General features: G+C 28.5%; 4 protein-coding genes across 6 annotated transcripts; 1 reads left to right on the forward strand and 3 right to left on the reverse strand.

The window, feature by feature from the left end:
• Positions 1 to 521: 521 nt before the first annotated feature.
• LOC111027929 (SRSF protein kinase 2) lies at positions 522 to 4857 on the reverse strand. The gene is made up of 4 exons (XM_022306428.1): positions 4536 to 4857; positions 4145 to 4453; positions 2710 to 3392; positions 522 to 2378 (listed from the first exon to the last, which is right to left on the reverse strand). The coding sequence occupies exons 2-4, from the start codon at positions 4438 to 4440 to the stop codon at positions 1600 to 1602; spliced, it is 1758 nt and encodes a 585-aa protein (XP_022162120.1). The 5' UTR covers positions 4441 to 4453; positions 4536 to 4857; the 3' UTR covers positions 522 to 1599.
• On the forward strand, positions 3327 to 15295 carry LOC111027930 (putative glycerol kinase 5). 2 transcript variants are annotated; one of them, XM_022306430.1, is made up of 12 exons: positions 3327 to 3405; positions 11915 to 12050; positions 12325 to 12418; positions 12962 to 13131; positions 13227 to 13316; positions 13392 to 13715; positions 13814 to 13937; positions 14128 to 14232; positions 14304 to 14395; positions 14462 to 14625; positions 14768 to 14910; positions 14974 to 15295. In XM_022306430.1, exons 2-12 carry the CDS (start codon positions 11955 to 11957, stop codon positions 15108 to 15110), a joined length of 1539 nt encoding a protein of 512 aa, XP_022162122.1. In that variant the 5' UTR covers positions 3327 to 3405; positions 11915 to 11954; the 3' UTR covers positions 15111 to 15295. The 2 variants fall into 2 exon arrangements, with proteins under 2 accessions (XP_022162122.1, XP_022162121.1); XM_022306429.1 differs by lacking the exon at positions 3327 to 3405 and adding an exon at positions 4975 to 5459.
• On the reverse strand, positions 15160 to 21434 carry LOC111027933 (alpha-methylacyl-CoA racemase). Of its 2 annotated transcripts, none has more exons than XM_022306435.1 (7): positions 21325 to 21434; positions 16695 to 16925; positions 16447 to 16588; positions 16214 to 16357; positions 15894 to 16134; positions 15609 to 15819; positions 15160 to 15539 (listed from the first exon to the last, which is right to left on the reverse strand). In XM_022306435.1, exons 2-7 carry the CDS (start codon positions 16800 to 16802, stop codon positions 15249 to 15251), a joined length of 1137 nt encoding a protein of 378 aa, XP_022162127.1. In that variant the 5' UTR covers positions 16803 to 16925; positions 21325 to 21434; the 3' UTR covers positions 15160 to 15248. The 2 variants fall into 2 exon arrangements, with proteins under 2 accessions (XP_022162127.1, XP_022162126.1); XM_022306434.1 differs by lacking the exon at positions 21325 to 21434 and adding an exon at positions 17181 to 17442.
• On the reverse strand, positions 20153 to 24277 carry LOC111027934. Its single transcript, XM_022306437.1, has 8 exons — positions 24085 to 24277; positions 23906 to 24016; positions 22879 to 23083; positions 22620 to 22771; positions 22231 to 22546; positions 22018 to 22166; positions 21508 to 21654; positions 20153 to 21434 (listed from the first exon to the last, which is right to left on the reverse strand). Exons 3-7 carry the CDS (start codon positions 23055 to 23057, stop codon positions 21512 to 21514), a joined length of 939 nt encoding a protein of 312 aa, XP_022162129.1. The 5' UTR covers positions 23058 to 23083; positions 23906 to 24016; positions 24085 to 24277; the 3' UTR covers positions 20153 to 21434; positions 21508 to 21511.
• Between the last annotated feature and the right edge of the window lie 26 nt (positions 24278 to 24303).

Raw genomic sequence — 24303 nt, forward strand, 5'->3', positions numbered from 1 at the left:
AACAACTATTTATAGCATATTATATAAAAAAAAATTGTTTTAAATAAAGGTGAAACATAAAATATTAATTTGTGTTTATTTTTTCAAATATATTTTAGTGAAACACTACCAGCGAGAATATATAATATTTGTAAATTTGTTTGAAGGGGCGCCTTTGATTAGGAGAAAAAAAATAAGCTTTAAAGAACTAAATTAAAAATTGTGTGTATGAAAACATTTAGAAAAAAAATATAATTTTAATTTTAAAAACTTAGAAAAAATGATTATTTGTTTAAAAGTTATTGTGACCAATACCATAAATCAATATTCTGTTAAAGATACTACAAAATTACTACTTACAAGTCAGAATCTGAATTAACTGTACCCATAAACCAATTACAATTTATTATAAAATAAATTATATTTTTTAAATATAATACAAAAGAACCACAATTTTTTTATTTGCCGAACGATGAACGAAAGAAAAAACTACCAAATACAAAAGGCAATGTACAACTAATTAATTGAAGAACATGCTAAAATATTAACCAATTGTAATTTATTCTTAAAATAAATAGGCTCATGTTATACAAATTACCCTTATAACAATAAAAATAAAAGGTAATTATTATGATTACAGTTACAATATACAAAACAGACCTATGACTTATATTTTTGTAATCATTGTATATGGTGTTTTTTTTTCAAAATATTACAAATTATGATACTTAAATTTGACAGTTAATCATAATAGTTACATACCATAAAGTTGGACAGTAAGTAAAGGTTTATAGGCTCATTAATTAATGCATAAGAATTGTTATGATATTGTGAAAAAAATGAACTATAAATAATAAAGTGTTACAATATAATGATAAAAATAAAATATTTTAAACCCACATTATGCTTTTAAATAATTATAAAATCATTTTATTCACAAAATAACTTTATTCCCTAAAAATATATGATATAGGAATTGGGAAATCATTATGGGATGTGTAATTAAGTAGCTTAAGTATGTTATTGACTAAATATGTTAACCATTGGAGTGAATAGGAACAAAATTTAAAAAAAAAACTCATTGTAGAGTTTCAAGGTAAAAAAACAAATTAATTTTGGAATAAAACCAAAATGATTGTTCATTGTAAAAAAAAATAATGATGCAGTGGGTGACAAACTTGCTATTACAAGTAAATTTAAAATATCATGTTAAACCTAATTCTTTGACTTATTAATTTAAAGCAATGTTTGAAGAAAAAAGGAAAATAATAAACATGAATTGCAGTTATTTACATTCGTTAATAACATGACTGTTTAATAAATTATTGGAATTATTTGTTTGTTTAAAAACATACTATATAAAATCTGTTTTTTGACTACAAATAAACCATTCAGACATACAAATATTGCTAAAAATATCTTGCATAAATTATGTTTGAAATGACTATTTTAATATTATACATATTATTATTCTAAAAAATATATATTTAATACTTATTTACATGATATAAAATTCATATTTTGTTGTGGCTTTATTAGAAAATACAATCATAAAGTTCTACTACAAAATAAAAATATATTTCAATTCTTACCAAGTAAATGTTAACAGCAGAAATATTATCAACATTTTAACCATTCGTGTTGCAAACACTGAGCAGCTGTAGCTCTAGCATTTTGATCAAACTCCAACATTGGTAGTAGAAAACCAGTGAATGCCTTAGCATCACATTCAGGCCATTTGTACTTTTCTCTTAGTACATCATACAAAAACCATGGTTTCAAACTACTTATGTTGCGCAACTCTCCGCGTTTATTAAAAAACTGAGGTGACTGCTTTCCTCCATCAATAACTTTTTTTGGAATCTTACCCAACAACTCTATAATATGAGCAATATGATCTTCATCTCTAGAATAAGCCTCGCCCGAATGTGGTTCAAACAAATAATCACCAGTTGCCAATTCGAATGCCATACATGCAACACTCCATATATCTGATGAAACACCATATCCGGCTCCAATTAATACTTCTAAAGAGCGATACTGTCTAGTTTGAATATCTTCTGTAAAATGACGATCTACCCAACATGCATTACCAAGGTCGGCTACTTTTACATTAATATCACATATATTAAATGCTGGATCTTCTGAGGGATCATCGCGAGATTTACTTCTATAAGCCCGTTTTTTAGATAGAGGTTTATTGTTTTTACTAGATTCGCCAGTTCCATTTTCATGTATTGTACTAGTTTCATCTGAATTATGATCATTTTCTGTATTAGATTCATAAGGTGGAGAGTTTGCCACATTTGGATTAGTACTGTCACTGCTATAACCATTAGATAGAGATTCACTAGCATTTGGATCTAATGTTATTAATTCATCTGTGGTTTTGACATCATCTGAAAGCATACAATATAAAATTGATAGCAACAACAATACATACACATAAAAAACAATTTTTAAATAATAAGTACCCCCCAAATAAAACATTAAATTTAATTTATAAAAAAAAAAATTAAAATTGTTCTTAAGAGAAGTTATTCAAATATAAACACAAAATATGAGTACAATTAACTATAAAATTAATTTTCAATTATTACATCATATAATAGGTACATTTAATTTTTAAATCCTTTATAAAATAATTTAAGCCCTTCTTAATTTTGTAAGATAAAGCAAACAAATAATAATCAAAAATAAAAAGCACACTTATTAAGAATAAATACATGCCTTTATTATTTTCACCACTACATTCTTCATTTTGTTTGGACTCTAGTTCTTCTAATTGTTGCATATGTACTTTGAGAAGTTCTGATTGTCGTTTAACTTTTTTCTTCATTTTTTTCTTCTGATTTTTTGTCAAATTAGGTTTGTTGAGATTGCTTTTGGGGGCAGTGCTGCTAAATGAAACAGGTAATTTTTGACCAGTTTGATGAATCTCGGCTGCCTCTTTAGCCAAATTTTTTATATATTTTTCATCAACACATATTAATACATTCTCTGGTTTAATGTCAGTGTGTATTATGTTACATTTTGTATGCAAGTAATCTAAGCCCTCAAGTACTTGTTGTATAATACTCTTAACATTTTGTATTGGTATACCTGAGTAATCACTTTTAATAATCAACTTTAACAAATTATGACCAAGTACTTCAAATACCATGCATATGTGATTACCATTAACACCGCTAATTTTAAAATCATTCAATAACATGACTACTCGTTCCCGTTTTTTATCACTAGTGTCAGAATCACGAACACTTTTTAAAAGTTTTATTTCATCTAAAGCAGTTTCAGTAAAATGAGATGCACTTTTTACTACTTTAAGAGCAACATAACGCTTATCTGTAAAATCCCAACATAGCCAAACAGTTGAAAAATGGCCCCATCCAAGTTTTCTTAACACATGATATCTGTAAAAAAAAAGTAAGTAAAAATTATGGTAAATGTTGTTAAAAAGGTAACTTGTAAGAATTAAAAATAATTTTTTTCAATTAATTTTTTTTATAGGTTAGTAGCTAATTTGTATGACGAATTATAAGTATTATTATTATCATCATTGCCTTATTTTATACTAATATTGATAGAATATTCTAGTACAATAATAAGATTTACAAGTGTACTAATAATTAATTACTTTCCAAAATACTAGTTGAAATGAAATGTGAAGATATTTATAATGCTAAATATTATACTAATATTAGGCTAATTATTCATGGTTATCTGCTCTAAATAATGAAAGTGTATTACATACAATTTTTTAAAACATAATTTATATGATTAAATTCTATCACTTTTTATTAGCCAGCATTTACCAGACATTTACCTTGAGGCAGCCTTTAAATTAACAAATATTTGTATAAATTATGATTTTAACCGTTCAAAAAATGCTTATTGCAAGCACAACCAAAATTTGGGTACTGGCATAACTATAGCCCACATATAATAGTAGGTATACACCCCTTATGAGGTCAAAAATATTAGGAGGGGAGAACAAATGATTACTAGGATTTTTTTGTAGGTATAAAATATGCAGTTTTTAAAAACATTGCTCACAATTATTTCTTACTACAGCTATAGCCTCCTCCCCCCCCCACACTTAACACACACAAGAATTAAGACTATAGTGGTGCCATTGGACTTGGGTGCCAAATGTTTAACTCACCTGTTTTGAAATACATCTCCTATTTGGACAGGGTGATAGCCACCTTTGCAATAGTCGCTAGACTCTTCTTGTTCTTCCTCATCAGATGCGTACATCTCGTCCGTGCCCTCGTCAGACTCATTGGAAGAAGAATCGCTGTCCCTCTGATTCGCATGGGATTTGGACTTGTCTGAGCCCTTGTGGCTGGGCGCGGAGGGCAGAGTGGTCTTGCGGTCTTCGTGCGGCTTCTTGGGCAATTTGCGCCGTTTCTTTTTCGCCTGAATCGCCAATATCCGCCTGTTCGTGTCCTTGTTCATCGCCTGCTCTTCCCTGTAACAGACCGTCCAAACGACCGTTTCAAAAGCGCCGTCGAGCAGGGGGAGGGAGCGCCGCCGTCAAGCTAAACACTTACCGTGTGGTCGTCCGAGGGCTACTGGCGACGCGTCGCGCGGACTCGACACAGCGACAGATGCAAAATGATCGTAAAAGCTGCGGGCTACGGCAGCGATCGAGATCAACGAAGAGCGTACAAACGGGCGACGAAAGGTGTACGGGTAAACAAAAAGAGTCAGTAACTCGCAGATTTGGAAAACATTAAAACATAAATAAGTACAAAAAAAAAAGAAAAAACTAAAAAGTGTATATTATATTAGATTGCGCACAGGGGTCCAGGCTGCCGAGCGCGCACGCAAGTATCGTACTATCGTATGTGATAATGAATGACGACAATGACTGTGAAAATAAAATATTATACGAGCCGAGTGAAGTCGGACGGGACAGCGTCAGTGCACGCACTGCAAACGCTATTGATAACGATGACGACGACCATGGCTAAATAACACCGCCACGCTTATCAGTTATCTGCGTTTTTCGCGGACATTAATAATTTATGTTTTTTTTTTTAATAATAATAATAATAATAATAATAATAATACTGTACGTATAAATCGTATAATATAGACGTCTGACGAAAAAATTTCCGAAATTTTCCTCCACGTTTGCACGCACGTTAACGCGCCTTTACGGTATTATGTTTTCTACTCCTCCGGGCGGTTCGGTCGACGTTTACACTGAGTCTGAGACTGGCCCAATTCGACTGCCGCTCACAGTTTTCGCTTCGGGTGCGTTATTCTGACCATCTATCGTGAAATCGCCTTTGCACGGATACACCGACAGCCATCGACGTAACAATAATAATATTATATCGTCTGTTATCTATATAAAAATTTATTTTTCGACGACTGCCTCGTTTTGCATCTGGCAATGACGTCCGCGTGAGAAGACATCAGAGGCGGACGATCATCGAAGGGTCGGTGGCGGCGTTATCAGCATCAGAGTACGTTCTTTCTCGTAATAAACGCGACCACCCCGTGTGGCTACTATACCTATATAATATTTAATATTATATTTGTATAGATAATACTTGTAAATGAATGTGCCCAAGTCATAAAACGTTTGTGACACGTAATGAATCGGCCAAACTTGAAAGATCTGCATATTATTGTTTATTGCCTCTTGGCTGAAAGCGATTTAATATTTTGTTTAAGCAACTTGGCCATGAATACCGCCTACGGAAATAATGTCATCATAAGTAAATCCTCATTACTGTTGGGAGGTGCGATAGTGATGACTTATGTGGCTGATCCTAGATTACGATACGACCTAGCTAAAACAAACATACAATTTCGAATTTTTTTTTGTATATGATAACCGTCCACCCCCTTCCACGATTACCAATTTTTACATATTTTTATGAATACTTCTATATTTTACTAAGTACCACAGAATAAAGTATTATTAGTATGCGTATTCATCACACCTAACGTTTTTTTTTACCACTTGAAAAAATGTATAGGTACCCTATATCGTGAATTAACGTGTACCTACTTATATGACGTAGATACCTATATATCTATCTTAACTCATGCCCAGAATCCAGAAAAAAAACAAAACGTCTCTGTAGATCTGGAGATGTTTATCATTATACTCTATATAACAGTTACGCACTGCAGTGATTCGATAAATATCTATTATTAACTATAAATAAAAATTACAATAAACGGTTGTACAACGATGCGTAGAATATTATTTTAAGATCGTATTATATTTTTACGAGTATTTTTATCTCCGTTTGAGTCGAGAGTGATCCTTCCGTAGTCACAGCTGTAAAGAAAAAAATTAATTGAAATCTCAGGGAAGGCTCTAATAGTTTTAATTAAACATGCGTGTAAGACGTAGCACGGTCATCTATAATTTACAAACCTAATATAATTTAAATTGTTTTAAACAAAATATGTTTATACAGTTAATTAAAGATGTATTTATTTAGGAATCTACATGTATTATATTTTTTATTATAGTAGGTCTCTATAATAAAATATGAAAACAATTGTCGTAAGATTATTGCTCTATTCTTTTCAACAAATGGTCCAATAATGTTGTCATTAACAATACTTTTTGACAACTCTTTCAATTTAATTATATTATGGATTGTTGAAACGATTATGAACCGTTGATGTTCTCAGTCATGTTTTGATACGTCTTGACTGTATATAGTCTTATATTACCAGTTATAAAGCTATTACCCATAATACTGTAAATAATAATAATAGTATTATTAAAATACTCAATAAACCCTATAGGAAAAAAGAACTATTACATAAACAACGAAAATCATTTTGAGGCTAATATAGTATTTGGAATGCTTATCCCCGCCGGGCGTCCTCCCCGTTTTCTCCAGTGGTCACTAGTCACTACTAACTGATTTATTAGAGTAATATTACCTAATAATAAAAATAAATAAGATTGAATTACTTATAAAGTTTTTATATAAATATGTGTGTTATAAAATAATAACTTCATCGACGGATAAGATAAGTAAACCCGATTTATTTCATTTATAATATAATAAGCACCACGAAATTGTGTTTATTTAGTAAGATAAAAGTTAATAAGTCACTATATATACTTATATCTTAATTCGTGATATAGATAGTAATTTTGTATTTTTGTATACTTAAATATTATATTCATAATAATATTTTAATAACTTGGTATTATCTGTGATTGGTAGCTATCATAGGAAAAACTTTTACCAATTGGTTGTGACTATTCTCGAGTTCAATTAAGTCGTTGGGACCGTTTTCAATTAAAGTTATATCATTCGTTAGTGAATAGATTCATTAAAACTCGATGAGGGTTCATACATAAATTTTATTTCGGCTCACGAAAATGGAATATTTATTTGTTTATATATAAGATTGCCATTGGTTACAAACGTACAAACAATAGCAAATTGAAATAGCAACGCAACAGCTGTTTTATATCCCCGAAAAAACCTGAAAATTCTCAAAGACCCAAAGAGTCCGGTATGGACGCTGTGTTCCACCCCCCCCCCCCACCCACACACACACACACAAATCTAAAATACTGTTTGCACCTATGTTACAGTTTTAGGTACAAACAATACACAGTTATTATGATTGGATATAAATATATAATAGTCTGTGTTGTATTATATTTGACATTTAGGCTAATATGCCTATTCGTTATAAATGTAAAATTAAGTTATAAATTGTTTTTATATATTAGGCACCGTGTAAATATGGTTGAGGTTTATACATTAAAGACATGTTCAGCCAATTTTAACCAAAAGCAATCGATATAATATCAACTGAGCAAAACGGAAAAGATAGATATACACAACCACATACTTTTTACAATAGATAGTCGGCTAGCTAATACAGATATTATAAATCAGGTCATTGAGTCAAATCCAAATGACATAAATAAATCCACAGCTTTTAACCAATTGGCACCAAATTTTTCAGACTTCGGTAGTATTCGAAATACCTACTTTTTGAACGTCCAATCACATTTTCTAAATGATCACCCTATTTTCCTGTATAAATCACATTTAGGTAGACTCAAATATTTTATTTTATTCGAATATTATATTATTATGTTGTTTTCTACTATTTGTATACGCTAGTACGCTACACAAATACAATAAGGCATTAATGTTATTTCCAATTTTGTAACGACGACGATAAGATAATATATTAATATGTGAAATAAATTAATAAAATGTATAGGTAATTTAATTATCTAGGTTTATCAAATTAAAAAAAAAAAAAAAAAATATTCAAAAAACAATTAGAACACTTTCTGTGAAGTAGGAGGGTGCTAAATTAGTTTTTGAGAAACTAAACAGGGGGAACTTGTGCTTTTGCTTGGCACTTTGCGAGTACATTTGAAATATTAGAATGTATCTACGTACTTATTCTTCCTATACATAGGACTCGAAAGTCGAAAGTTTTTGGGATTGTATTGATTGCCAAAGACGTATTATTATTTAGTCATAAGATTAATTTTAACTACCTACTACATATACAACTATATCTAAGCATAGTAAAGCAGTGTTTACATTTTGAATTAAAACGGCAAACAGAAAAATACACTAGTATTTAGTATAATCACAAGCAGAATAAATTAAGTTTATTGTGTGGTATAATATAATATGGATTCCGAATTTCGATGTTTTATGAATATAAGTAGCCAGTAGCTAAACAATTATCTTTCACCTCGAGAGAGGATACACCCACCAACATTTTATTGTTCATGTTTCCGAATGATACATAATAAAAATGTATAATGATTTTATTATATAATATGGGTATGACAATATTATTATTGTAAATGTACAATAAGGTACTTCGAATTAATATACGAACGTGCATGCTTTTATGCTTACCTCTCGTTACGGTAAATAAAATATTCAAAGGAAAAACATTTTATTTTATTAAATTATGATAATGCATTCATTTGTAAATTCTATACGAATTTTAATTCCAAAAGTATTAGGTCTATAAAAAGTACGATAAGTGTTCTTTTTCATTTTGATTGTAGGTCAATCGGATCTCATAATAGACTGAAGCCTATATACTATATACCTAAATACTGTTTGGATTTCGAAATTCCGTGTCGGAGACAAGACACCAACAATTGGCATTCATCATTTTCTTAATTCTGCTGTTGTAAGCGTTCTATGATCCTATAGTCCGTAGATTCTTAAGCTTTTCTGAGCCATGGACCCCTTTGAAGTATAAAATATAACCATGGACCCCCCCCCCTCACAAAAAAATATTAATTTAATGATAATACTAAGACTTAATACAATATTAAATTGTTGTGATTAATCACTTTTTATAATATAGTTGAAAACAAGTTTTAATGTGACATTTGCTGTTTTTTGATTGCAATATTGCCTTGACATTTGGGACCGTATTAGACGGAGCAATTCGCATATCGTTCTTATGTCTAATCGATTTCTTGCTTTAGTTTTAAATGTGTCCATTGTAGAAAATCCAGACTCACAGAATTATGTAGTAGCGTCAGTAGCGAATATAATCAGAGCTCGCGGATAAGCCTTCGTCAACAAACACCAAAATTCGATTACCTTTTTTGTTTAAAAACCGGGGTGTGCTATTTCTGTTGATCTCAAATCAATTAATTCATATTTAACAAAGTCTGAATCATTAACATTGCATTTAAGTCTACTAGAAAAGAACTGTGCGTAACCATATTTCTGCTTTCGAGTGTGTACAATCCAAATAATTGCCAAATACATTTTCAAACATTAAGATTTTCACAAATTTGCGTTTTTATAGAACTGGATAAAGCAATATTATTTTTTGAAAGCTTGTATTGGAAAATCCGCTAAATTTTCCAATTTAAGCTTCTTTTCCAAAGGGAAATTTTATTCACAAATGCGTTTATTTTTTCGGACGCTATGGACGCGTGTCACTGCTCGTCCATGAATTGATATATTTACTTATCTTTACTATTACTGTATGTATTATAAATGTACAGTTTCTACTTTAAAGGTTCATCAAATATTATGAATTAATTTCAAACAAATTTATTTTTGGGTTATTTAAAAAAAAACTCACAACCGACTCGTGGACCCCTGAGTAACCATCTACGGGATCCCTGTTAAGAACCTATGCTATAGTCCCAGGACTTTTTACAATTTATTTTTCGAAACGAAAATTCAAACAAATATTGCAGAAGTGTATAGCATTTCAAACATTTTCATGTAGTAAAATGATACAAGTGGTAAATTGTATTCACTGGTCGCCCAAAATAAAAATAAATCACACCAGTACACCAATATATTTTATAAAATGTATAAAAAAAATGGAAACTTTTTAGTTATTTTAAGTAAAAGTTCATTACTCCGGTATAGGAGAATTCATCATTCTGAGAAACATACCTTTTTTTCTCTATTATTCGTCACGTAATTTAGTTATTGTTCTGATGCATGAGAAGCATATTGAGTAATCACAACTTTTAAATTTAAGAAGAAAAAATAATATGCATGTTATACTATGTTAGACAACATGTCTTAGTCGCTCTTTAAGATTCTCGGCTGGAACGACCAAAAGTTAGGGAGTATATTTCTAAGTTTATAAAACAAATACGTATTTATTGAAATTTTTAAACTTTAAAGACGCCTCGATTGCTTGAAATAATTTACTAATACAATTAATAATAAATATATATTTTTGAAACTAAATGATTATAGACACGAAACATTATTCCATTAATTCGATAATTCCTAGTAATAGTGTATAATATCCTATACTAGGACCTATAGTATTATCTGGTAGGTATTATTAATGTGTCTGTTCGATCATAATTTATTAATATACAAAAATAACGCACATAGCCAAAACATAAAATTGCGGATAAATGATTTTTGTACTTGTAGAAGATGCTGCAGTCACAAATGAATGATCACTAATTGAATCGGCTTTTCAAACAATCGTAATCCTATGCAAATAATTAATACGTTGCCAGAATAATGATTATCAACTTGCTGTCAGTGATCGTAATTTGTAGAGTTAAAATATTATACAATTTTATATTTTTAATTTTATATTCTGGTATAATTATAATAATTACCTTGCATAAAGATTTGCGAGATTTATCGTTCGGTGCGAATAATATATTATTATAATATTTAGGTAGTAATGCGTCACAACAATATAATGATTGATGATGCAATCGAAAAGTACGAAATAATAATTTATTTGTAAATCAATTTAGATATTGTTACTTTGCCCTATTTAAGATAATATTAATTTTTATTGAATAATAAATAATTCTAAATGTTGAAATTATATAAGGAATATAATACATACATGCTATATAACTTGTCGAAACAATATAACAATTATTTTTGCCGAGTACAGAATAACACTATATCTGTATGTAGTATTATTTAGATTAATATAAATTAATTTAATTTTAATTAAGTACAATCATATTCATATAAGTATGTTAATGTTCAAAAAATAGATCTTTGAATTTTTGTCTTAAATTTATACTTTTATATATTATTTGAAATAGGGACCTAGGTACAATAAAATATTATTTCCCTAGCCATTTAAATTAAAAATGCAAGTTCACTTATCTTATATTCACTTTTCTATTCAAGTAAGCCAAGTCACATTGCTATAGTAAAATCTAATAAGTACTACAATAGTACCATTCATTATAAATATTTATTTTATGATGTATATTTATGTTTATAGTCAAAGGTACTTCCTATACACTTTATATTGATTTAGTTTTTTATTTATTTTATTGCAATATGAATAAATTACAATATTTAGTTGTACATAATGTAAAACAGAAAAATATTAAATTATTAATTGTTCAATAAATGTTTTTTGTAATATATTTAAAAATAATATTCAAGTATTATTTATTTATTTTTTGTCATAGGTTGGTGTAAACAGCAATTGCAGTTAAAGTGATCAAAATCATGGATTATATTGCTGCTATTGACGTAGGCACAACTAATTTGAAATGCCAAATATTTTCACCAGATTTTCGTGTTGTGGGTTCTTGTATTCAAAAGGTATTTATTTTTATATTTATATTTGTATTTGTTTATTATGACTTATGATAAAACATTTTGAATTTGTATTTCGCTGATTTCTAGACTTAATATATTTTATTTTTGTACTTTTAAGTAGAAATTTAAAATGTATAAATGTTAACAGGGTGATTGTGCATGCTCACCACTCTCTATTTTTTTTCAATAATGCAGTTATTCAAAATCCACCCCCAAGTTTTTTCTGTCATATGTCCTACTTAAAATGTGAATATTCAATTTTTAATTTTTTGTACAGGTTAATATATTAAAACCTTTTCAAGGCTGGGAAGAAATTAATCCAAATGAAATACAAAGTGGTGTAAAACAAGTTTTACAAAATGCATTAAAAGGTTATTACTTATAACTAATAAATACTCGTAATATTGTTATTTTTAGTAATACTAATTTGCTATTTAATACTTGACTTAAGTATATTTTTACTCATCCACCATTGGATTATACATATTATACTAAATTTATTATTTATTACCAATAAAATATTGTAGTAACTTCTAGTATAATTTATCTAGTATATTTATCAGTATAATTGAAAATGTATCAGTAAATGTATGGTTTATTACCAATCAAATATTTTTGTACCTTCTATTATAATTGTATTGGTTGATAATAAATAATAGAAAATTTCCAAAAAAATATATATTCAAACTAAAATACGATAATATGTTTTTTTTTAATTCAAATCCTTAATTTGAAACTTTTTTCTTTTGTTTATTATTAACCAATACAATTATAATAGAAGGTACAAAAATATTTGATTGGTAATAAACCATACATTTAGTTTATTACATGTGCATACTATTATGTATCATATGATACATGTGTAAAAAATATTAAATACGGATGTTTAGTTTAATCTATTTATTTTTTAATAGATGCTGATCTCAAGTGCAACAATATAAAAAGCATAGGTTTGTCTACACAGCGGAACACATTCATAACTTGGAATAAGAAAACTGGTGAACATTATCATAATTTTATTACATGGGGAGATTTACGTTCAAATATAATAGTTAAAGAGTTAAACAAATCAATAACCTTCAAAGTAAGTATTATATTATAAATATTAATTTAAGTTTTTAAAAAAAAATTTAACCATACTATTATTATTAACTCAACTAATATTTTCACAATTTTTAGATAATCAAATATATTTCAAAAATATTATATTTAATATTTGCAACAAAACAACTCAAAGTTATAAAATCATTTACATTTTCAAACATACAAGTATTATTAATTTAATATGTTATTTTATTTATAATGTTTATCATATATTGAATTATCTATGATTATTGGTTACAGATTTTGCCTAAACTTTTATGGTTATTACAAAATAATCGGAAATTCAGACAAGACATAAAAAATAACGAAGTACAATTTGGCACATTAGACACTTGGTTATTATATCAAGCCAGCAATGGTAAACTACATGTGACTGACGTATCGTGTGCTAGTGCTACTGGATTGTTCGACTTGTTCACCATGTCTTGGATGCCTAATCTTATGTTTCAATATTTTGGAATCACGAATACTATACTTCCAAGTATTTGTGATTCAAATGTATTAAAGTACCTAGCTGACAACAATATAACTTGCAAAATCTCCAATATTACAATTGCGTGTTCAGTGAGTTAACTTCTCTGTATAGCTAATCATTAAACCGTTCAATTATAAATTAATATCTCTTAATTATTAATAAGATTCATTATATTATAATAATATAGCTTGCTGACCAATCAGCATCACTGTATGGAACCGGTTCTTTCTCAAAATATACAGCCAAAGTTACAATGGGAACCGGAATGTTTCTAGATATTAATTGTGGTTCATTACCGGAAGTATGTTTAGGTCAGATAGAATATTATATATTTTTCATTATTATTACCATTAGTTTTTATTGTTATTGTAAATATATTTTATGTCGACTTAAAATAAATTATCTGGAAATGTGTAACAATCAATTACTAAGCACTTATTTTGAGTTATCTATTTTAGTAATCTTTAATATGTAACTAATGTCAGAACACATTTTTAACAGGATATTATCCATTGGTGGGTTGGACATTTAACGATGATATTTGCTTTTCATTGGAGGCAGTTGATTACAACAGTGGATCATTAATTCAGCTTGCAAAATCTATTGGTAAAATGTGTATTGGGAGAATTTAAATATAATATGTGAAAATATAATTCTATTTTTTTTCTTTGACATAGGTGGTTTCAATAATCTAAAAGAATTAAATATGTTGAAGCAAGGAAATGAATTTTCAACTAACAATTTATTATTTGTATTACCTGAATCTGAGGTGGTTAAGTGATTCTATGATTTAGTACATAAGTACTGTAATTATATAACAAAAATTATTTTTCAGCCATCTAAGTCAATAAGAAAAGATTACAGTTTTATTGGTGTTACAACGTGTTCTACAAAATCAGATATGGCAGTATCTATTTTGGAGTCTTTTGCATTTAGAATTAAAAAAATACTAGATAATTATCACAATGAAATGCCACAAATGGTGTTAAATACTTTATGGTAATATTTTTTTAACTAATAGCAAAATATTTAATAACCTTGTATTACTCAAAAGCTTTGTTTTTATATAATATGCAATATATATACTGCCATAATACCATTAGTTATTAACTCATTTAAAATTGTACCTATTGTTGTTTAGGGTTGATGGTGGTGTGTCTCGGAATGATTACATTTGTCAAACAATTGCTAATGTGACATCAACTACAGTTGTTAGAATGAAAAACAGTAACAGAACTGAAGTATCTTGTTTAGGTGCAGCTTTTATGGCTGGACTGTCTTCAGGTATGTGCTTAAATGGACTTATTTTTGCTAATCCAAATGTTCACCTAATTTTTTTTATATTAGGTGTATGGACAAATAAAAGAGAATTGATGAACTTCAGAAACAGAACTGATCAAAAATTTGTTCCAGATAATAATGATTATTTTGCAAATGAATATAAATATATAAGATGGTTGTATAACCAAAAGTGTTTGTATTGAAAATACTAACTTTTTTATTTTTTGTATGAAAACTAAACAAAACATGATGTACAATCACAGAAAAAACAAAACCGTTTAATACATAAAAACATTATGACAAAAGCTTACATAACAACCTAGCGAAAACTGTAATACCAACTATAACCTGGATTTTGAGTCTTGAAATAAAGTTTTATTTTCAAATAGTTTGTTGATTTCTATTTGTGTGTATCCAATACTTTCAAGTATTTCTCTTGTATTCTGTCCACAAACTGCAGTTGGTTTATTAGAACTTGAAACACCAGGAGTAACGCTTAATTTTGGAGCTGGAACAGGTACCACAATTTTATCTTTCCTCAAGTATGACTTTCTACTTGCGTTATGTGGATGCTGGTCAACCTCGTCCAGCTCTAACACAGGAGTCACACAAGCATCTTTTGAATCAAAAATCTAAGACCCATAAAATTAATTTTTTTGGTTACTTTATAGTAAAATATCTAAAAATATTATTTTACTTACATTACACCATTCTTCTCGTGTTTTTTCTTTGAATTTGTTTGCAATAATTTCTTTATTTTTCTCAAAATTATCCATCTGTTCAATGTCATTGATGTCCAATCCTAGTCCATTGATGAACTCTTGATAAAATTGTGGTTCTAATGCGCCGACAGCCATCCATTTACCATCTTTGGTTTCGTACGTATCATAGAAGTGCATTCCTCCATCCAGTCTAATTAAAAGTAATGAATACAATAATGATTATAATCATACAATCATTTATTTAATTTCAAAAAGTTTACAAACAAATTCTGTCCTTTTGGTTTTCCCCAAATCATTGAGTCTTGTGAACACATCAACCAACTTCCAACATAAGAAATTCCTTCAGTTATGTTGGCGTCAACCACCTGACCTTTTCCACTTTTGTATCTTTCTATGACTGCCATTAAAATTCCCATTACACATATCATACTACCGCCCGCGAATTCAGAAAAATTTACAGGAGGAATGGGTTTTGAATTCTTTGTACCATACAATGACAACAATCCTTTTAAGTTATAAAATAAGCATGTGGATAACTCAATGTAAAGCATTTGTCATTTTTAAAAAGTAAAACTTAAACCAACCTGACATGGCTAAATAATTTATGTCATGCCCAGCTCTCTGTGCATTTTGTCCATATGAACCATAGCCATTCAATCGTGCATATATTAAACGAGGATTTTTGGCCATCACTACATCGGGGCCTAATCCCAGTTTTTCCATTATACCTTATACATTTAATAATTAATTGTAATGTTTTAATACCAATTGTTTGGCATTATTTCATCCTTTAAGATGAGTAGCTAAGAATAATTACCGGGTCTATAAGGTTCAAGTACAATATCAGCATTAGTGATTAATTTCTGTGTAATTTCAATACCTTCTGGATGTTTTAAATTGATACTTATAGACTTTTTGCCACCATTTAAAAAGCCTGTAAGTTCCATAGCAACACTTTTCTAGAAAACAAATAAAAATATTAAAGTAGGTCCCCAATATCAGCAACTCTTTTTTGGAGATAGTGAAATTACAATAAAATAATACTGCTATAGGTAGTGTACTCACTTTTTGTATAACAGTTACATTTGCTCCAAAATCAGATAATATAGTACCAACAAAAGGCACCGGGGCAAGACCAGAAAATTCTATAACGTTTAATCCTTTTAACGGCATTTTGGTTTGAAAATACAATAATTGGAAAAAATGATCAAATGAATCTCTTTAATTTTTCTACAGATTTAAAAATAAAGTAGGTACAGTACTGTTTTTGATATATCCACTTTCCCAGTAGTCTGCCTATATATAAACAATATAACATGAATTAATTATTTGTTTACTTCCCCAGGTCAAGGGAGACTAACAGAATAATATTCTTATGATTTATTTCATGGTACTTAGTATGGTAATTCTAGTTTCTATGAATTAAAATATAAAAAATATATCATGTTATAATATATTCACTCCTAACAATATTATAATTATTAATTAATTATGTATTATATAATCTATTGCAGTATCGTCAAATAGCAGTTAATAAATGTTTAAATATACCTATAGTGATTGAACTCGATGGTCGAAAGAGTGAAAGCTAATAATTGTAAATTGTAATAAACCTTAGATCACAGATATAGTTGTGCGTATTGTGTATAACGTAATGTGTATTCATGTAAATGCATAGGTTTATAAATATGATGTATTATTAATTATTCATGATCTAACACTTAAGTTAGGCGACCTAACTATCTAAATATTTTAGGAAACGATTCGTATATTAATATTAAGCTAATTGACTAATAAATAATAAGTTAAAAAACGTATACCTACTAACACAGTGATAACAAATGTGAACGTTTCTGATTATAGTCAATTAAGTTGAATACACGATTAAAGATAATAATGTGTGGTTTAATATTATCACTCAACAGGTCTATGACCCGTTTTCAAAATTAAATCCATTGACAAAGTAGGTACTTAAATCATGAAAATATATTTTTATTATGGCAATCATCTATGTCTTTGAATGTAAACTCAATAAATTGATATTACACTTATGAGTTAGGTCCTAATCGATTGCTTGAGGTGCGATAGAATGGCATGGACATGGTCAGAAATAAAAATAAAAATCGCATGCATTCCCTACGTCGTCCAGATTAAATTGGGACATAGCACTATATAAATATAAAGCGTATTACAGATTCAAAAATCTAAATTGTAAACAGCTTCAAGCCACTTAATAATGAGCTGTAGGTTAGGTTAAAGACAACAAAAAATGACAATTCGTAAACCTGCAAACCGAATAAACGCATAATTTTATTATATTCGGATCATGAAGAATGAATTGACTACTATAAACTTATTAGTTAAGCTTAAACCCGCGGCAATAATGGCCATTGGGTGATATTTATAAGGTTTAAAATTACATAATATGTTTAATTGATAGGTGACGATATTCAAATGATAATAAAATATACATAAGTATCAGTGACGGCTCGTGAGGTTCATTGAAAGTGGGACACAAATATTTCCCTCATATTCCACTGTCACATCTTTGAACTTACCACCGATTCCTCGAGATTTTTAAGTAAAATATAATTCATTTTTTTTTATATAAAAACCTTTTAATATACTTCGTCTTGCACAACAAATAATTATGAAAAGAAAATTATGGTTTAAAAATAAATAATAAATGTAATTTTACGGTAGACGATAAGACTGACAAAATCTCGGAAAATCGTAATACAAATAGAATCCAGGTACAATCGGATTGTACCCGGCAACATCGTATTAATTCGTATCGAAAAAATGTATGCCCGCCACCCAATGCCCGTACTATGTCGTATGAATGTATGATATTATAATAGGTATATATGTATTGTAAGCAAGTATTTGATAACATTTTTTTTCCGATAATATTTTTAAGTAATAGGTATACCAAAAATAATGTTATGGAATAAACACCTACCCAATTTTAATTTAATATTTACAATTTTCTTCTGTCTTTCAATTTTGTAGATGAGGCACGTGCCCGTGTGCCCGATAGCACTAGCCGCCACTGATAGGTTTGTTACAGACACGGTCTCACACGATATTCGTAAATATAATGTTAGAATAAACCTTTATCAAATATGCATTTTTCAATAAGAAGAGTACAATTTAGAAAATAAATAATTATAATAAATTATATACCGTAACTACAATGATACTTGACATAATTAAAACAATAAAAAAATCAGTGAATACAATTGTGGGAAAAAAATTAATTTATAGACAATGACACTTGGTGACCCCTGTCCTCTACGCAACCACGACTAAAAATGCCAGAAAAAAAGGTGTTGGAATTTATATACCTGCACAATAATAGAACAGGTTAATAGAAAATAGATTCAAAAAAATATATTGCCTTTAAAATTTAAATGTTTGCATGAAATCAACCAATTTAAAAATAAACATTTATAATACGTAAATATAAGTGGGTGTAAGAATATTTTTTTCCAACTTTTTTAGTTTTTGAATGATATTGATGTTAAAACTCGAAATGTATAATATTATATTATAATAACTTTTTGGTAGAAACTGTGATATCCTTAGATGAGGATTAAATAACATATCAAAATTGCTTCATAATTACTTAAGAGTTTAAAACTAAAAATCAAAAACTAATTTAATACTATAGTACGTATGTTATATTTTCAAAATGTCACCTACAAATGAATCATTATAGTTGTCATTTTAGAAATACTTCCAATATTGCATGATTTGTAATTAAAGTTAGACATTGATCAGTGTCCAGTGACCTACTTGGAAGTGTTAGGTCTATATAGATATAATGCTAATTGCTTTATCAGTTATTGAATAGATGAAATCCCTTAAATTCGAATTTTAATTTATAATTTAATATTTATTCAACTGGGATGAAATTAAATATAAAAAAAAAATGTATGTAAGGTCATACCTAATATTTGTACATACTATTTGTTGATAAGCCAACTCCATCTAATATTAAAAAATTATTAAATAATATGGTGAATTATTCTAATTTAAAATGTGTTGTTATGCGTAATGAGTCAATAAAATAGCAAAAACATTTGTGGGTATAATTCTTACTAACAAACTAATAAAATTAAAATGTTAACACATATCTAGACATCCTAAGTCCTAGCATATAATAACAGAAATTAGTGTTGAACCCAATTGATACTTTTAACAATTATTATTTGATAAGTATTAACTAATTTAAGAAATCATTTTTATAGAACTATTCAAATATAACCTATTAAACAAGTTAATAATATATTAATGAAATACATTACCTAGTTTTTTCCCACATTAACCCATTAATCATGTATTCATGTGTATGACTTCTGAGTAGAACTCAGAAGTTATAGAAGCTAAAAAAGGAGAAGTATGAGAGGAGATGTAATAATCATAAAATATCAGCTACTTCAAAATTCCAAAGAAAATATTTTATGTTGTGATTCATTTACACTAAAAAATAATGTACAACATGTAAAATTAATTTATAATTGATTACTGTTTTGAAATTTTATTGAATTGAAAAAAATATATTTGAAATGAGAATACATTGGAATATTACAGCGATAGAGATTACCATTGTCTTTAAATTAATAGTAGACTGCGACAATACAAATAAGTACCTATATTAAATAATATTGAGTTTTATACTTTTTTTTTTTTTTAAATATTTATTAGAAATAAATAATCTATACAAGTAATGTACAATAAGTTTATGTGTTAAGAGAAAACAGGGACGTTAAAAGTCGAATAAGAAGCCACTGGCAACACTAAGTATGAATTACTTACACATATTTTTTTTTTTTTTAATTGTCGATGGTTGGAATCGTATATAAATATTACATATATATATATATATATTGTATATTTTAAATTGGAAGCTGTAGGAGGTCACGACACTATTTCCTTTTTAGTCTGCGCCTTGGATTTCCTGAGTTAGAGAGGAACAATGAGGTCCTTTCCACAGAGGACGTTTTTAATAAGAGGATTTTGGTGGGATAGAAGACGCATGCGGAAGAGCAAGTAGAAGAAGAGTTTTATATTTTATATTATTATTACAACTTGAGAAAGAAAAAGATTAATTTGTTTTTAGAAAATATTTAATATGCATAAAACGTGTGTAAAAAAAAAAACATACTTTTTCCCTAAAATTAACAAAATACTTATGCAAAATAAGCATTTAAAATGTTTGATTATTAAGCTCACCACTGTAAAGCTCAGATTTCTAGCTTAGTCTATGAATCGAGATTATAGAATATTGTGTAACTCCTATCACTTTCAAACCTTACTTAAGAACGACCTATAAGTTATGGAGTAACTATAGTTGAATGTGGAAACTAGACATTATATACAAACAATAATATCTGAAATGTAATTTGTAATTCTAATACCAAATTACTTTACTTTTTGTCATTAGTTCACATGCAAAGAATGTTGATAAATATTGTATACATTTTTAGAACTCAAAATGGCACAAGTAACAGAAAATAAATTAAGAGAATTTAACCTCCGTTGAACTCTGGCCAAAACTCAAAGGCTTAAGCAGTAAAGAATAAATCATATAAACAGAACCTCATGCAACAAAAACATTACGATGTAACATATAATCATGCACTGTACAATATTCACAGAAGCTAGAGAAGAATGTCAAATCTTAGATAACCTGAATGAAACAGTGGGACTCCATTCTGATACAAAAAAAAATAGTTTCTTTAAAAATCACTCCATACATCTAAATAATCTAAATCCAAGCTAATAACTTGGTAGTTGATGCTAAAATAGAAAAAAATTATCATATTATAATTCAAATTTCAAGTAGGATAAATAAAGTCAACAAATAAATTACTTGATTAATTGTCTTCATATTTGCTGCATAAAATATCATCAATGTCCATTAGAAAATATGCTTTAAATGGTTTCATTATAAATAATGTAGACAACAACTTTTGATCTCCCCAAAATTGTATGTTATCTATATCGGACCATTGATAATCTAAATAAAACATAACCATTTCAATATTCTACAAAGAAAAAACTAAAACTATAAAATACAGTCTAGAATTAGGGGCAGTATAAACTTAATCAATTTTGTATCAGAGTATCTTAATGTTTTATTTTTATTTTTATTTACCACAAAGGCACAAATCATCTGAAATTGTTGTTCATTTTCCCCAAACCCTTGAAAAAGAAAAAAATGTATCCATATAATTTTGATTTTTTCCCCTTTAAAAATATAAAACATAACTAATCACAAGAGTTAAAAATGATCTAAATATTATTATTAACCACCTACCACAACATTTCTTATACTGTCACTAATTAAAAGACCACCCAAGTAATTAATTTAAGACTCTACCATTTGATGGTGAAAAGTTTGATAGTTTTGAAACATCAATAACAAACATGTGAATTTCTTTAATAGATGGCATGTCAATGAGTTCAACATTAACAACAGCTACTTTTTGTACCTCCTCAGTAGTTATTTCATAATTACTTTTTAAGTATCTGAAACAATACAAATTTTGATGTTTCATCAATGTTCACCTATTACTCAAAGTCTCAAACTAACCTTAAGGCCGCATTTTCCAAAGACTCTCCTTTAATAACTTTTTCATGCCGTTTAAAGTCTTTAGATCCTTCAAGATTATTACAAATAAGCATTTGGTTATCTTTTTTAACAATTACATCAACCCAAATTTCCTTGGTCTTTTCGAGAATGTTTAATAATTGTATGGTACTATCCAACATGGTATCATCATTTAAATACTTGAAATGTGCTTTAAATGGTATTTCTTTCAATACCATCGGAAACCACAATTTATGATCAACCCACATGTTATTACACGGTAAGTTTTCAATTTTGAACCACTTTATTGGCGCCATTTCTAACATAAAATAATTAATTTGCTAATTTGTTTAGTAATAGAGGTTTATAATAAATATAAAAAATATTTTTACCATCAGATTCAACTATGACACCTTTAAATGTTTTACATAAATATACATGGCCTTCCAAAATTTCTTTTGATCCAACATACTCAAAATCTATAGTAGCAATTTTTTTCATGGATATGTCATCCACATCTAAGCCACATTCTTCTTTTACTTCACTGAAAATAAGAATTGTTTATTATTGCCATTATAGTGTTGTATAATTATATTACTAAGATATTCAAAAAATATTTTTATAACTATAACTTTTAAAAATATTGTTTACCGTTTAGCAGCATCAATAACTGTTTCATTGGGTTCTTTTTTGCCACCAAATCCATTCCATTTACCTTTTCCCATACCACGATTTTTCATACCCAATAAGACCTCATCATTTTTAAATATAAAAGTTAATGTCATCACCTTACGTGGATAAAATTCAAAATATGTAGGATATGACAACATATTATTTTGTTTCAAGTATTAATTTTCTAGACAAAAAAACATAGTTAACAAAGTGGATAGTACACTCAAAAAATACAAATGTAGTTAACTAAAATAATTAGGTAAGTATTTGAATGATTCAAATTTAGAAATAGCTGATCAATTTAAGTACACTTCTTGACTAAATAAGCAAGCATTATTAAAGAGCACAACCATAAATTCACTATTATTTTTTAAAATACAGATATAGATAACTAAAATTATCAAAAAAAGTCTAATAAATATCATCATAGGGTTATAAGATTGTAAATAAAAAATAATATTAGTGTCTAATACTTTTCAAAAATGTTAATATGCACATTACACAAAAATTCAATAGTGTCCATCAGCAGTGCTATAAAGTAGTAAGTTAAAATGGAAAACATTCCTCGAAGTTAATAAATAATGACCAACTAATCACTGTTAAAAATTAGATCTGAAACCTAACCAGAAAAATTGATTGTCAGACATGTGTCATACAAAAAATCAAAAAATCATTAAAATATTGGTTTTTTTTTTTATAGCTTGGAGTTACAACTAATATAGCTCAGCCACTATAGATACAAGAATACAAAATAGATAAATATAAGTCTTTACCGCGACTACTTAGTACTTGTGGGTAATAGAAGTCATAGAGTTTGTGAAAATCACTGGAATGTCTGGACTCCCTATTTAGTTCAGCGGTAAAAAGTCAACAAGCGTACCTCGGTGATTACGGCAAAAAAAGACAACAAATTTATAGGAACTATTATTTGCGTGACTTATGAACATTTAACAAACTATAACGCGAATGTATTAAATAAAGAACAGAAATCGAGAGTCAAATTTACCATAAAAATGAAATGTACAATACCGCCGATGGTAGTCAACAAGGGTGACTTGTGCAGTTGCGCTTGGTAGTAGATTTTATGAAGTTTGGAGTTTTAAGTCAAGTATTAAGACTAAAACAAAAAATTTGAATTAAATAAATTAGAATTTTTAGTAAGAATTAAGAGCCACCGCTCACAACCTGACACAACGCTACGTTCAACGTTGCTACTTGCTACAACAGGTCGAACACTGACCGGCCTACTGCAGTTAACTGATAACGCATTAACGCGGAATCATAGAGTGATAAGTGATAAGAGTTCGAAATACGGCGAGAATGTAGGTCGGCGGAGAGAAGGGGCGCGGTAGTTTTGCGTTGCCCGGACGTGCCAGACTGTTCGTGGAACGGATTGGAGTGATT

Source organism: Myzus persicae, unplaced genomic scaffold (assembly GCF_001856785.1).
Source record: "Myzus persicae strain clone G006 unplaced genomic scaffold, MPER_G0061.0, whole genome shotgun sequence".
Classification (NCBI taxonomy): Eukaryota; Metazoa; Arthropoda; class Insecta; order Hemiptera; family Aphididae; genus Myzus; species Myzus persicae.

Bases quoted from the DNA above. Each gene is read 5' to 3' on its own strand.
- LOC111027930 (XM_022306430.1), top strand. From the start codon at position 11,955: ATGGATTATATTGCTGCTATTGACGTAGGCACAACTAATTTGAAATGC. The intron at 13,716-13,813 runs GTGAGTTAACTT...ATAATAATATAG, and splicing joins ATATTACAATTGCGTGTTCA to CTTGCTGACCAATCAGCATC. The intron at 14,911-14,973 runs GTATGTGCTTAA...TTTTTATATTAG, and splicing joins TATGGCTGGACTGTCTTCAG to GTGTATGGACAAATAAAAGA.
- LOC111027934 (XM_022306437.1), bottom strand. From the start codon at position 23,057: ATGTTGTCATATCCTACATATTTTGAATTTTATCCACGTAAGGTGATG. The intron at 22,772-22,878 runs GTAAACAATATT...TCTTATTTTCAG, and splicing joins GTTATTGATGCTGCTAAACG to TGAAGTAAAAGAAGAATGTG. The intron at 21,655-22,017 runs GTAGAGTCTTAA...TGTTTTATTTAG, and splicing joins AAACTTTTCACCATCAAATG to ATTATCAATGGTCCGATATA.
- LOC111027933 (XM_022306435.1), bottom strand. From the start codon at position 16,802: ATGCCGTTAAAAGGATTAAACGTTATAGAATTTTCTGGTCTTGCCCCG. The intron at 16,358-16,446 runs GTAATTATTCTT...TAAATGTATAAG, and splicing joins ACTTGAACCTTATAGACCCG to GTATAATGGAAAAACTGGGA. The intron at 15,820-15,893 runs GTTTGTAAACTT...ACTTTTAATTAG, and splicing joins AAACCAAAAGGACAGAATTT to ACTGGATGGAGGAATGCACT.
- LOC111027929 (XM_022306428.1), bottom strand. From the start codon at position 4,440: ATGAACAAGGACACGAACAGGCGGATATTGGCGATTCAGGCGAAAAAG. The intron at 3,393-4,144 runs GTGAGTTAAACA...TTTTTTTTACAG, and splicing joins GGAGATGTATTTCAAAACAG to ATATCATGTGTTAAGAAAAC. The intron at 2,379-2,709 runs GCATGTATTTAT...GTATGCTTTCAG, and splicing joins TAGTGGTGAAAATAATAAAG to ATGATGTCAAAACCACAGAT.